The following is a 14,124-nucleotide window of genomic DNA, read 5'->3' as shown; positions in this document are numbered from 1 at the left end:
AATCAGAATTTAGTATGAAAATACTACAGTGACGTCAATCAGATTTTGAATTGCAAAAATTCAACCAATGTACGTCATTGAAGGATTCAAACCTGAATCTGATATATCAAGATGAGGTTGTAGGAATAAAGCTGAATTAGTTTGACCAAACCGTGGAAAGAGAAATACAATGTTTAAATTATATCAGTACTGGGCTGCCATGCAAGCACTTATGCAATTATAGTACCGCAGAGAGTATGTTTGTATGCAAACCCCGGAAGCAAGTTAGCATTTTAGCACTTCCAGGTTCCATCGCACCAAAGTCTATGGGTTTTTTGAATGAGTTTTTTGGTAAATTGTCTGAAATAAGATCTGTGGTTAACAAAGCCTCTAAAAATTTCACATTTAAATCTCTGACATAAAACACACCAGTTATTACCCACTCGTGTTTTTTTTAAAAAGCTTTGTTGTGTCTAAAGAACGGCGGTTGCTTACAAGTTTGCTAAAAGCGACTACATCCTTTGGTTGAGACGTTAGACGTCATCGTGCATATACAGTAAATCTCACAAATAATGCAACATGGGTACAAATCTTTGAAAACATGGATGGGGGTTCAGTCATAGAGTAATTACCATGGAACACATTTTTAATAAAGTTTGAAAAAGTTGTCGGAGGCTTGGTGGTGGTGACGTTGATATCGAGCGATTGTAGTATAGTGTTTATAGCTTTATGTTAGCTTTTTACTTCTGGCACTTGGCTTCGAAAGTAACCAAAGTTGTTTTAAGATTATCTTGATAGACAAAACTTGTAAGCATCATAAACCTTTGTTAATCATAGATCTTATTTTTGCGATCTTCCAAAAGTCTATCGGAAAAATGCTTAGGCTTTCGGTCGAGGTGACTAGTATGGCGCTACGGGTTGCCCTACAAAAATCTCTGAGGTACTCTTTGGGTTGAGTTTGTCATCTATGAGCTTTAAGGTTTGAAAGAAATGTTATGACTAAAATGACAAATGCTGCAAGTATTGTGTAGTCGCATAAAACAATCAGAATCAGAAGTATACTGTTTAATTACAATGTTGCATGTAACGTACAGCAGGGGTTCCCAAAAAAAAATATTCCTGGGCTCACCTAGACAGTATAGATTTCAAGCCGCACCAAAATATATTGAAATATAATAATGACGTTTGTATTGTCCTTGTCATACAGTATTGAGGAACTGGTGTTATGTTTTTATTTAGGATTGGTGTATGATGTGTCTTCAGTCTTATTCTGAGGAGCTAATGTTGAGACCACGCATATGGGAATCAAGCACTTGAGTTCACTGGCAAGATGGAGCTAATTTTGCCTCTGTGGCTTGCTGACAAACACACACTCAGCAGAGTGACTCTCAGCACTTCTAATGTAGTGTGACATCATGCAGAAAGAGACATACACACACACACGCTCCAGAGGACCATGTGTGTTACTAACAGATCAGTGGGCTTATATGCAATGAGAAATATACATTCACACATGACCACTTGCTCCCTCACAAGTGTGTATGTGATGAGGAGGGGTCTAGGAGTCAGTTTTCAGGTGTGGAGAGAGATTGATTTCATAATATTAAAATGTAAATGAGCAATCTGGGGGAGAGGATTGGGATCTAAATGGAGTCAGGGAGCGATGGGTGAGGTGATGCAGAGTATGTGTGTGTGTGTGAAAGTGAAGTGTGAGGTGAAGTGGAGTGTGTGAGAGTCACTTGACAGGGAATATGAACACTTTTGTCCTTCCTTTCTCTTTCTCTCTCTCTTATACTATCTGTCTTATTCTTATACGTATACTTATACTTATAAGTGTGCCCTAATCTACCATGACAAGTGACACTTTTTGGGTAGTCTAGAAAAATGGACCTAAATTTGGCTCCTTGTGTTTATTATTTGTATAACGTGGATGAAGAGGGGTGACTAACTTGCATGAATTTGTACGATGTGAATCGAACAAAAATGTTTGATTATTAGGAAAATGGCGATTCTGAAACCCCTCCCCAGCGCCACCCCTATACCAGTGGCGATCCGTGACTCCTCTTCCGGGGAAGCAGTAATGCGAAGCTCGGCAAAACATGTATTTAGCCGTGTCATGTGTGTGGCGCGTCATGTCAAAATGCATCTCTTTTATCATAAACCCTTTCGACGCTTCTGCAGCAGGCACGTATTTTGACATGCTGCGTGATGCACATAGGTTCACGTGAAGCACTGAACACGTGTTTTGAATTCCTGCTTCCCCTGAAGAGGAGGCACCGATCGCCACTGCCCTAAACCCAGCATCACTGGCACAAAAACAAATCGTACTAAAACGTACACATAATATTTTACGAATTCATTCGAATAAGCCATCTCGTGTTACAAATTCCCATGAGATTTTGTTGGAAGCCTAGAGTCGGATATTATATTAAAAAAAGTATTATGTTCCATCCTTCCACATTTTCCCATTGAGTGTGTATTGCAATTTGTCTAGCATTTACACCTGAGCAAACGCATAGCAACACCCTGGCAACCACCCACAACACCTTCGTTCATGGTCCCCATTTTTTCATAGACAAACACCACTCACATTATGTTCAGAAAGTAAAAAATCTTTCCCCACAGTTACTTTATTTTCCTTTCGCAGCTCACAGTTTCTCTGTTATTTCATACGTAGTATCTCTTTTGCCCTTGAACTGTGTCTTTTATTGTGTTTTCGACCATCTCCCCTTCCTCTCATCCGCTGAGAGCTTTCCATCTCTATTCCATGTACTCCAAACATTTCACCTCTTCATTCAGCGCTCTAGTGTCTTTCATCCATTTCACCTCACCTTGTACAATGATTTGTGTGTCTGCTATTTCTACTAATCCTCTCCTTCGTCCTCTTCCCCTCACCCTCCATATTCCCATCCTCTCTTAGTAAATGATATGAAGTGGTTTGACCTCCTTCCATGTAGGGCAGCGTCTGTTTTCACCCATATTAGCCTTTCTCATTCCTGCGATAGCATTAGCTTCCAGGTTATGCAGCAGTAGACAAAGGTAAGATAAAGCTCTTCATTTTGGTCACAGGCAAATAGGAAGAGTGGGTAAATAATTCAAATCGAATTAAATAGATGAAATGCGAATTAATCTCACAGATCAATATTTGCAGAGAAAGTGTCCAAATAAAGATTATTCAAAGGCAATGCATCATTTTGGCAGACACGCACGTGTTAAATGTGCAAAGATCTTCCACTGTGCTATGCATTTGATTAGGTTGGTGACAAGTGTTTATTTTATAATATGACCAACCAAGGACTTATTTTAGATGAACAGGGCAAGATTTAGGTCATATTGCTCAGTAGTCTAGTCAAAAATACCCAAAGTCTTTTCCAAACTGACATATGGGTAAGTCTTTTTCAGTAGTTACCAGAAAGTTTCCTGGAAACTGCTCCAAATTTCATTATTTCAAAATACTTGAAATGGAGGTCATTTTTAAAGAAGAACGACTTTTCAATCAAAACCCAGCTCGGCTGGCCCAAAGCCGCCTTGAGTTCAAAGACAGTTCCCTTAAGACCTCATGGTTTGGAATGTGGAACAAGCAAACCCTGACACAGTTTGAGCTCTCTGAGCGTTTGATCTAAATATCCATTTTCCTCCCTGCTGTTCGACGATGTTATGTTGTCATTGCATGGTGGTAGATGGTTGTATTCGAGTCTATTTCAGAGTCAAAACCGAGCCTTTGATCAAAGCAAGAGTGAGGGAGCGTGCAAGACGGTTTGCTGCTGACAGTTCTGGGTTGCGCTTGTTGGTGTGTCTTCGGAGGAAGTCTCCAGGCAGATTAGAATTATTTAATCTAAATGTGACAGATTGAAAGAAATTAAACGAAATGTTCAGAATAATATGGAAAGTCGGCATGGGATTGAAACATAAATAATTGTCGTTTTTTTTATTAAAGAAATGTGTGTTGCTGTACGAAAATTCAGGTTTCAGTGTAATCATTTTTCTGTGTTCTTGGTTTAATATGAAGCTCTGTCAGTATCTGTTGCATGCTGTCAATTTTCACAGAATGCCTTCCCCCATTGTGTACAGTCAATGCATTACTTAAAACACGATTTTCATTTAACTGCAAGTCGAAATATCACATACAGTATGCTGTCAACAGATCCAATATTGACCATTCTTTTAATAGAAATTGTTTATGTAAGCCAATTTACAGCAAAACTGACGGCACGTATTCGGCACGCATTCACTGTGGCATCATTTCGATAAGTTTTTGCAATGTCCACAATGTCAATTTTTCCCATCCAGAGTTGCATTAATTTTTCGCCAAGATCTTGTATTGATGATGGTAAAGTCCGACCGCTGCGCAAAGTCTTCTCCAGCACATCCCAAAGATTCTCAATGGAGTTGATGTGTGGACTCTGGTGGCCAATCCATGTGTGAAAATCATGTCTCATGCTCCCTGAACCACTCTTTCGCAATTTGAGCCCGATGAATCCTGGCATTGTCATCTTGGAATAAGCCCGTGCCATCAGGGAAGAAAGAACCCATTGATGGAATAACCTGGTCATTCAGTATATTCAGGTAGTCAGCTGACCTCATTCTTTGGGCACATAACGTTGCTGAACCTAGACCTCCAATCCAATGGGAGGCTCTTACCTATTTGCTTAGTTAATTCCAGGTGGTGACTTTTTGGGGATGGGCCGTGTATATTACACTATATTGCACTATGTAAGCATGCACACAACAGTCAACTGTAGTCTACAGTGTTATGTTTACATGTACAGTGTAAAATAATGCTTAGAAACAAACCTAATGGCATCTTTGGTTTTGAGGATATAAAAAATCCTGAAAAATGCCCTTAAAATTGCTGCAAAATCAGTTAATCCTCAACAGCAGCAATACTTCCCATAATGCCACGGTGCACCTTGAGGTTATGGTTTCCCAGCATAGTGACAGTAAGGCTGACATCAAAGCTCATGCAAGAGGAGACGGCAGAGATACACAGCTGAAACTGTCACACAGCCTGCGGCAGTGACAGAAAGAGAGAGGGAGAGACAGGGATGGGGACGGGGACGGGCAGAAAGAGCCAGAACATACAACAAACATACAGTATAAAGAGATGAAGGACTGTAACAGAGAAACCAAACAACAGAGAGTTTGGAGGGAAGAAACTAGTGTGTGATGATACCCACTTCTAGGACACCTTCAAAGTGTCTTGATGTTTTAATACAGTAATGCCCAGTGTCAAGGGAATTCTGCACACTGTCTGGCCGGATTATTTCCACCTGCTGGTGTTGCTTTTTGTGAGGCTACACATAGCGTATATAATATATCCTCATGTTTTGACCAAGCTGGTTTCAAAGCACCTCCGAGGTATTCTATACACTGTTTATTGTGGTAAAGCAGACAGCACTGTAGTGTAATTTTACAGACACACAAACATACGTCTTGTTTTCTTCTTGCCCGGGGGTGTGATAATAGTGTGTATTTTCATCACCAGAAGAAAGGAGCTGGATTTCATGACATCTGGGGTGTTTGTTACACGCTTGTGATAAATCACATGATTGCTTGTATATCTCGTGGACATTGAGAATGGCCAGTCTCGTTACTCTGGTTAGAAAAGCTTAATGTGTTGTACGAATGTCAAGAACCTGTTTTTTCAGTTGAGTATTATTTGTTTTAAAGTTAAAATCTCAGGTTAATAAATGGGTAAACAGATATTAAAAAGAGTCTCATATCATATAATTCCGTTTTACAGACTAGAAAGACTGAGAGATGGGTTGTATATAGCTCATATTGCAGGTTTATTTTGATGAGATTTCCTGAAATTGGAGCCAAATGATTTTTGACATGTTTAGAATCGCTGGAGGCTGAGCACTGTGGTTCTGAGCTCGCGTTGTTCAGGTTTTTCAGTCTGGATGTGTGCGATACATGAGACTTGCTTGCACAAAGTAACACCAGTGAACTAATCGATATACAGTATGTTTTTAGTTTTTGTTATTAATATTTCTATATATTGGATTTAATCTCATTTTTATTATTGGTTAAGATTGGTGAAGCTAGCATCATTATTATTGCTCGATGTTCTGTTATGCATTTAGGCCACTTATTTTAAGCAAAACCGAATTTTTGACATCAGACAGAGCGAGACAGTTGCTTAGAAAAGTTTTGGCTCAAAACACACACCTTTTTAATTTGGCAGAGCTCCATAATCTATCATTCCTCAACAGTCTGTTCTGAAGACTTGAAGGCTACCACAAATAATGTGCAGGCAGAGGTTGGAAAGAGAGCGGGACAGAAAATAGAGAATGAATAGGCTAAAATCAAGTGAAAATGCAAAGAGAGTCTGAGTAAGCATTAAAGGTCCAACCTGTAGACTTGCCATAAAGATATTCTCACAGGATATTTGTTTTCCCTGCAACCACAGTCCCCCTCATCTACAATCCCACACATTCCTATTCATCTACAACAGTTTCATAAAGCACATGTTTTAAGAATGGCCAGATCATTAGTGTATAGGCTTATCCAGCACAGTTTGGACTCTTCACAGCTGGCAGCTATGGGCATGTGGACACAATGACACTGGAAACATAGCGAATTGGCTTTGCTAATCTCAGCGGTATGGACAACAATCACCCAGAGGGGGCTAAATAGCTTGCTAAAGAAAGAAAAGCTGGCAGTGGTGCTGTCTGAGTCCAGCAGCCTTTATGTTTGTAAATCATTACAAATTGTCAATGTTAAATGCCAAACGTGGTCTGCTTTCCTTTGTTTTCTGGTTTCTGATGCCTCTGTTAAAACAAGCTACTCTGTTTTCATTTGTTTCTTGATGATTTTGTTGAATGAGCCCTGTTATTGAGGATCATTAAAGAACATTTCAGAATAGAGAGGTTTTCTCTCTATTAATGTTTGTATATAAATGCACCAGAAATCCGTTGTATTCCTTTATTTGTATAAAGGAATGGTTTAAAAACAATGATAGAAGTGTTCAAAAATACAAAAATATATATTGTCGCTGTCCTTCCGAAATCTCGGATGTCCAAATTACTTATACAGTAGGCTACTACATCGTTCTAAGCACTTGCTGTTTTACAATATATTATTGAAGTTACTTGAAGATGTATTCTCAGGTTATTCATCAAACATGCTCAAATATGTCCATATTTCTGCCCTTTTTAAGGAATGAACCATTGTTGAAAGTTGCATTCTTTTGTCTTTTTTATCGCCATTTGTGTTTTTGAAACATAAATTTAAACATATATTTACATCAAATGACAACAAACTTATATTTCCTATGAAATCGTACCTAATAGCTCAACTTATAAATCATTATTTTGAACTTATTGTCGTGAATCAAAGTAAGGTAAGACTGCAGATTTCAATGCTGTTATTTTATGTACTTACTCAATGGTCGTTCATTTTTAACAATAGCAGCTTGTCATATTTGTCATAAAGACCAACAAGGGAACTCTTCTAGGGCAAATCTTTTTAACCATTTTCTTGACATGTCAACCCTGTTACTGTTATTTTGTAAAGTTAACAGTGTGTTTGAAAAGTGCATGTTTGAAATATGAGCATTCGATTCTCTAAGAAACACCTTATAATTATACAACCTTAAGCACACAGCTTTTGTCAGCCTATCAACCCTGTTATCTTTATTACATCTTATTGCACGGCTCGTTGGAATGCTCGATTCTGATTGGCCAGTCGCGACATTTTCAGGTTCGTTATTCCCAGATAACAACCTCTCAAAACTAATAACACACGGTGACCCAGATGCAGCTGCATCATTTTGAAAGGTTTTTTTTGACAAATTAAATATATAGTATATATATATATGTATTTTAAGAACATATATGACATTATATTTATAAATGATTAAACCCAAATTGGCTGTTTGTGACATTTGAATGTCGTTTCTTACCTTAAAACTGAAAGTCAACAGCTTTTCCTCTCAGAAGGTCTGCATTCGGTAGAAATGAACTAATAAAATATTTCAAATTCACATTTCATGTCCAGTTTTTTTCTCATGTGGCCATGTAATAAGCGGGATAATTTACAAGCAGTTGGTTGTTATCACGAAAAAGCCCCTTCAGTGTGATACAAGTCTGATCACACTTTCGGGGTCGGGGCTTATTTCTGCGATAACAACCTGCTGCCTGTACATTATCCCTTACACAACATTTATTCAAATGTAGCCATTTTCCTTGAAATTGTGAAATGCAACTAACACATTTGTCTGATGGTTTGTTTAAAATCTTACCTTTGTCTTTCAGTGCTCCTCTCTATGCTTCTTTTTCTCATTTCATCTCATTGATTAAGTGTAAATAAATGTCTTTCCTTCTTTCCCAGGGGCTGATTGGGGAGAAATACGGCAGCATCCGGGTCCCAGGGGAGGTGGAATCAGCCGAGTTTGAGATGATCTTGGATGCGGCGGTGGAGGCGGGATTAGACACACGGATCCTGGAGGAGTGGTACTGTCGGGATGAGAACTCCGTCCCGCCTGCCTACTACCTTAAACCAAAAGCTGAGATGCTGAAGAACTATCAGAACTCTGTGAGTACAGGATTAGATAAAGGACAGAGAGAGTAAGAGCATATCTGAATAATTGTGATTTATGTTACCTTTTAGAACCGGAGCATTGTTTTCAATGATTGCAATCAATAAAAATAATGATTTAATTCAGCTAAGAATGTGCGTTGTTAACCGAAAAGAATATGCGTAAATCAAAGAGCTTGTCTAGACATTAGCATTTAAAAAGTCCATACTCTAGTCTAGACATAAGCAGTCTAACAATGAAGCAAACCCTGAGTCAGCTGTTTTGGCCCTTTTAAAGCTAAGAGAGGGCACCTTCCACATCCAGATTCCAGCAGACCCGATCTGTCCAGCTCACAGTGAAGGAGCCAGTAAATGTCAGAGCCTGACTGCTGTTTTATATGGAGCGCTGGAGAAACGGCACCAGGGGAGAACACTGTTCACCGGCTCTGGAGTTTATTAGCTTCATAAATTCAGTTTGTCTTCCATTAAACCTTACTGCAACTCTTTTTCTCTTTTCCTTTTGAACTCGCACACAAATTACGTTTCACTTTCTATCATGCCTGCACACACATACAGATCATGGAGCGTGTGTATAAATCAGTTTTTTTTTTTAAGTAGAGTGGCTGCAAATTGAGGGAGCGTCTGTGATGCTGAGGGTCTCTGTTGGACTAAAATGAGAAAAACAGCATGCAATGAATTTTCACCTGAACTCAGCATCTCTTTCTCTCCATCTCTCTTCTGTCTATAGCCGTCTGTCTGGTTGAAGTAGGTTCATGACAAATACTTACTAAACTGTCAAATAGGGAAAATAAACTTGTGTCTTTAACAGTAAATAGAGTCTAAAAAAACTTTAAAAGCTGGTACAATTTATCTGAATTCACGTTGTAATACACAGGGTTCCAGTGCCCATGGATATACTTTGTGTTTTCAAGGTCTGAAAAAGTTAGTAAAAATGAATCAATTAATAAATGGAAAATACCAAAATTAGCCAAAATTTGTGCAGTTTGTATAAAGGAATTGTTTAAAATCAATGACGGAAGTGTGTTAAACTTGCAAAAATATACATTGTCGCTGTCCTTCCGAAACCTCTGATGTCCAAATTAGCTGTTTTTCAGAAATTTGAAATATGAAACTTGAAACTTTTTATATGATTAAATACTGTGTTGTCAAAATTAATGAGCACTTTTTAATACTTTTTGTTGGTTAGATATTTGCAAAACCCAGTGACAAACGTAAAGGGTGACTAATTATAATAATTCATGGCAAAATATAAAAATCACAAAGTAGGGAGATACAAGGTTTTAAAAGGACAGCAGTACAGGCATTTACAATCAAACCTGAAATTATTAATTAAGAAAAAAATACTATGAATACATTTGTTATTGTTTTGTTTTTTGAATAGGTGTTAATCTATGTAACTAGGGCAGCGATGTATTAGCTGTTTTATAGGCTTAAATGGGCAACATGCAAACACTGGAACCTTGAATAATTGGATGACTCCATATGTGCTTCCCCCCACAGATGGAGTCAAGCAGCGCAGCCAAGTCAAAGAACGACGCGTGGAGGGCGGTCTCTGAGGACATCAAGAGGATCTTCAGAACCTCTGTTTTACAGCTGCAGGAGAAGGGAACCATGAAGAGCGGTCAGGCCAAGAAGTTTTTATGCTCGGGTAAGCTTTAGTTATACTGTAGTTATGTCTAAGTTCACTGCTAATAAAGGTTCAGATATGCCTGAGTGAGTTGTAAATGTTTTATCCCTAATCATTTACTTAGTATGCAAACATATAGTAGTGATTTACATGTTGACATGCGTGAACAGAAATGTTTATTTTACAAAAGTGGCTAGGTTAAAAAGTACTGCAAATGTGATACAGTTTACTGGCACCTGTGTGATGGACATCAGAGAGTCTTTAAAACACATCAATGGCACATTACATTTCAACAACAAAGATTGCTTGTCTGTTGAATCACATGCATAATTAAAAAGACTGAATCCTGTAACACAGCAGTAGTTTCAAAGAGGGCTTATTCAAAGCCTATAATGAATGTAAATGTTATTTTTATCTCGCTCTTGAAAACCATTGTGACTAAATTAAAGTATGCCTGCATTAGACGGCATAAGAGAAGATCTTATCAGGCTAACTTAATTCTTCCAGGTTAATCCAATATTCAGTGATCCAGTTAAGTCTCATAACCATACTCCACATTAGGGACTGTGGGTCGAGACGGGAGAAAGAACAGATTTACTGCTCGCTCTTTGATGCCATCCTGAGAGTATGGTCTTTTAATTAAATATATTACTGATACACCTAAATCTTGACATGGGATGGAACCGCTGAATGTGGGTGTTTTAGATCTCGTGCAAGGTATTTTCTATGCAAAGAACAACCCGTTCTCAAACTCTGAGTTTATTTTTATTCAAATTTGGCTTTGAAGTCAATTTCTGATCTGCTTCCTTCGTGTCTGAGATACATACAGTATGTGCCATTTTGGCCATTGTTTTCTTACTTAATGCAAACATCACAAATTTTATTATCAGAATTGCTGTAGTGAAACATTTTATTGAAAGATATGAATTTGGCAGTTTTTTGCATTGAGGATTCATTTGCTTTAATGGCATGGAGATATTGAAGAATTTTAAGTAGGTTAATTTTTCATGATAGATAGATAGACAGACAGACAGACACAGGCAGGCAGTCAGACAGACAGACAGACAGACAGACAGACTGATGGTATGGTATATCATGATATGATATGATATGATATGATATTGAGGTATTGGGTGGTTTTGCAATCATGTACTTTGCATCCCCATCTCCTCACATTTACAAAGTTAGCTGCAAGTATATAACACTAAGCTGATGGGGTTGGCAGGCTATCACTGGAGCGCTGCCTTTGGAGGTTGATAAAACCAGGCAATGCTGGATTAAGAGATCATATCACATTTTTTCTTTCCTTAAAGCTGCTCAGAGAGCTGGATCTAATCATTTGCTAAACGCTGCCAGAAGTGTGGGAAGCGTTCACCTTCTGACATCAAATTAAGCATGTTTTCTCAAAGTGCCACTGTGTGTGTGCTGGATGTGTCTTATTAGTATTTAGTTGCAGAAAACCATTACATGAAAAAAAATCACAGTTACGCTAAATATGGACGGTTTTCTTTTTTCCCTGTCTTTCAGCATTAGAAGATGAACTTGACTTTGCATTAGGCAAGCAAAGCCCAGCCTTCCTCAAGAAATGCGTTTGCTACATCCGAAAGATCTCCAACTTCGATCGCTTCGCCAAACTCCCCGAGATGGCACGCTACATGGACATCGTGGTGAGCGAAGACCGAGTCATGAGGAACCAGGAAGCCTACGAGCGCCTACTGAAGGTCCGGGATGAGTTCATTCCAATGATCGTGGCGGCTTCCAATCTTCGGGTCTACTCGTCGGTCACTCACTGCGACATGAAACTCGGCTACTCGCAGGAAGTAGAAAGCCACTATGTTGAAGGTCTATGTAAACAGTTTTATGAAGACATGGTGGACATCATACAGGCAACTGTGCAGCAGAACTTTGATACAGAGACAGATCTGCTCTATGACGAGATTATACAGCATCTGTCACTGTGCAAGACTTTTTCATCTTTTTATGTGTATAAGAGCGAAGCCTTGGATATGGTCCAGGAATATCTGTATCCTTCGAAAGGTGGACGGATAACTCCCCTCGTGCTGTACGGAGGACCCTGTACCGGAAAGACCTTGTTACTGGCTGAGGTTGCAAAACAGGTAAGAATGATCAATGTTTTAGAAATGGAGGCAATGCAAGTGTGAACATACTGACCTGTTTTTTAGGCCATCTGGATGACGGCAAATGTTAGAGTAATATTGCCGGATGCCTGGATTTTGCCTCAAGCTGGTCTTTGCTTCCTCTGACTTAACATGTTGTGCAATGAGATTTAAATTAACATTTAAATATTTTGGGCTACTGTTGCATTTATGATATGATATTGTGCAATGAGATTTAAATTAACATTTAAATATTTTGGGCTACTGTTGCATATATGATATGATATTGAGGTATTGGGTGGTAAATTGGCATTTACATTTTACAATTACAATACATCTGCAAGCCAAATAGACAGAATACTGTTCATTATATTTACATATAAAAAAAACTGAATCGCTGATACACTAATAAATAATTATGCTATTTTCAACACAGTGTTGGGTCTAAGAGGGACGAATCCAACGTGTTCTAATTCAACCTATGCTGAGTTGTTTCAACCCAAAATGCTGGGTTGTTTTATCCCATTGTTGGGTCAAAAATAATTTGGGGGGATAATTTAATACGTTTGTCCCTTTTTGTCCCAGTGCTGGGTTGAAAATAACCCAGCATTTTTTAGAGTGTATTATCCAAGTGGTAACTGTCACGGTTCTGCCTTCTTGTTTCTGAATTTCTAGTCGTGTGGCAGGATCGGGACAGAGCCCTTAGCTTTTATGTGAGAAAGCCATGAGTTGTTTATGTTTTGACATCTCATGTGCTTTCTCGTGTCTTGTCATTGGCCCCGCCCCTCTCTTTTCATGTATTGCTTCCCTGCTGTGTCTAATGTTTCCCACCGGCCCTGTGTAATTATCCCTCGTTTGTCTCTCCTTTAAAATGCCCTCATGTTTCTTTGTCCTGTTGCTCGTGGATTGCATGTGTATGTACCTGTGTACCCTGTACCTTGTACTTTGTGCTTGTTCCTGTCCGTACTAGTGTTCAGTATGAAGATTCCGAAGTCAAGTCGAGTTTTTGTAAGTCTGTTATTTAGCGTTTGTCTAGTGTTGTTCAGTTTACCCAGTCTTAGTTAATCTATGTCCTGTCTGCTTCATGTTATCTTGTTTCCTTGGTTTTTTCCCCATCGTGGGTGTTTTGTTTTATACTTTTGTTTTTGTTCAATAAATATATATGTGTTAACCCCTTCACCACCGCTGCTGCCTGCGCTTGGGTTCTTCCCCTTTGAATTCCTGACAGGTAACACTTTACAATAAGGTGCTATTTGTTAACAGTAGTAAATGCATTAGCTAACCATAGCTAACAATGAAAACGTTTTTCAGTATTTATTAATCTCTGTTAATGTTAGTTCATGTCAATACAGTTATTCATGTTGAGTCATGGTGCATTAACTAATGTTAAAAGTGACAACGTTGGATTTTTATGTATTAGTAAATGCTGAAATTAACATGAACTAACATTAATAAATGCTGTATTAGTATTGTTCATTTGTAGTTCATTTTAGCTAATCCATTAACTAATTGTTAACAAATAGCACCTTATTGTAAAGTCTTACCATTCAAGTTAGTGCAGCAACCAATTATCCAACCTCTGAGGTTTACTAGTGTCAATATATTTTTTTCATATTTTTTGTTTTAAAGCTGCCCTAACACACGTGGTTTCTGCCAATCTCATATTAATCTTGAGTACCTATAGAGTAGTATTGCATAATTCGTATCTTCGAAGAGTATTTAGTTTGATCACATTTATAAAAGATAGATACAGCTGTATGATTTTTTCCGAAAGCATACGGCACGTGCGGGGGGAGGGGCAGGCTGAACTAAAGCACGTGCGCACCCATTGCCAACAAAACACAGACATCAGTTTCACTC

At 38.5% G+C, this 14,124-nt stretch overlaps 1 protein-coding gene across 4 annotated transcripts in view; it reads left to right on the top strand.

Annotated features, from left to right (window-relative positions):
- LOC130557592 (NACHT and WD repeat domain-containing protein 2) overlaps positions 1 to 14,124 on the top strand; it is a 44,201-nt gene that overhangs the window by 20,663 nt on the left and 9,414 nt on the right. For all 4 annotated transcript variants that reach the window (XM_057339494.1, XM_057339485.1, XM_057339505.1 and 1 more), the window contains 3 exons: positions 8,314 to 8,517; positions 10,021 to 10,168; positions 11,675 to 12,264. In XM_057339494.1, the coding sequence (XP_057195477.1) occupies positions 8,314 to 8,517; positions 10,021 to 10,168; positions 11,675 to 12,264 (942 nt within the window). The remainder of the gene's footprint in view (positions 1 to 8,313; positions 8,518 to 10,020; positions 10,169 to 11,674; positions 12,265 to 14,124) is intronic.

This window comes from Triplophysa rosa, linkage group LG1, assembly GCF_024868665.1.
Source record: "Triplophysa rosa linkage group LG1, Trosa_1v2, whole genome shotgun sequence".
In the NCBI taxonomy this organism is placed as follows: Eukaryota; Metazoa; Chordata; class Actinopteri; order Cypriniformes; family Nemacheilidae; genus Triplophysa; species Triplophysa rosa.
Note: the sequence above shows the minus strand (reverse complement) of the source record. Positions and strands in the feature narration are given on the sequence as shown.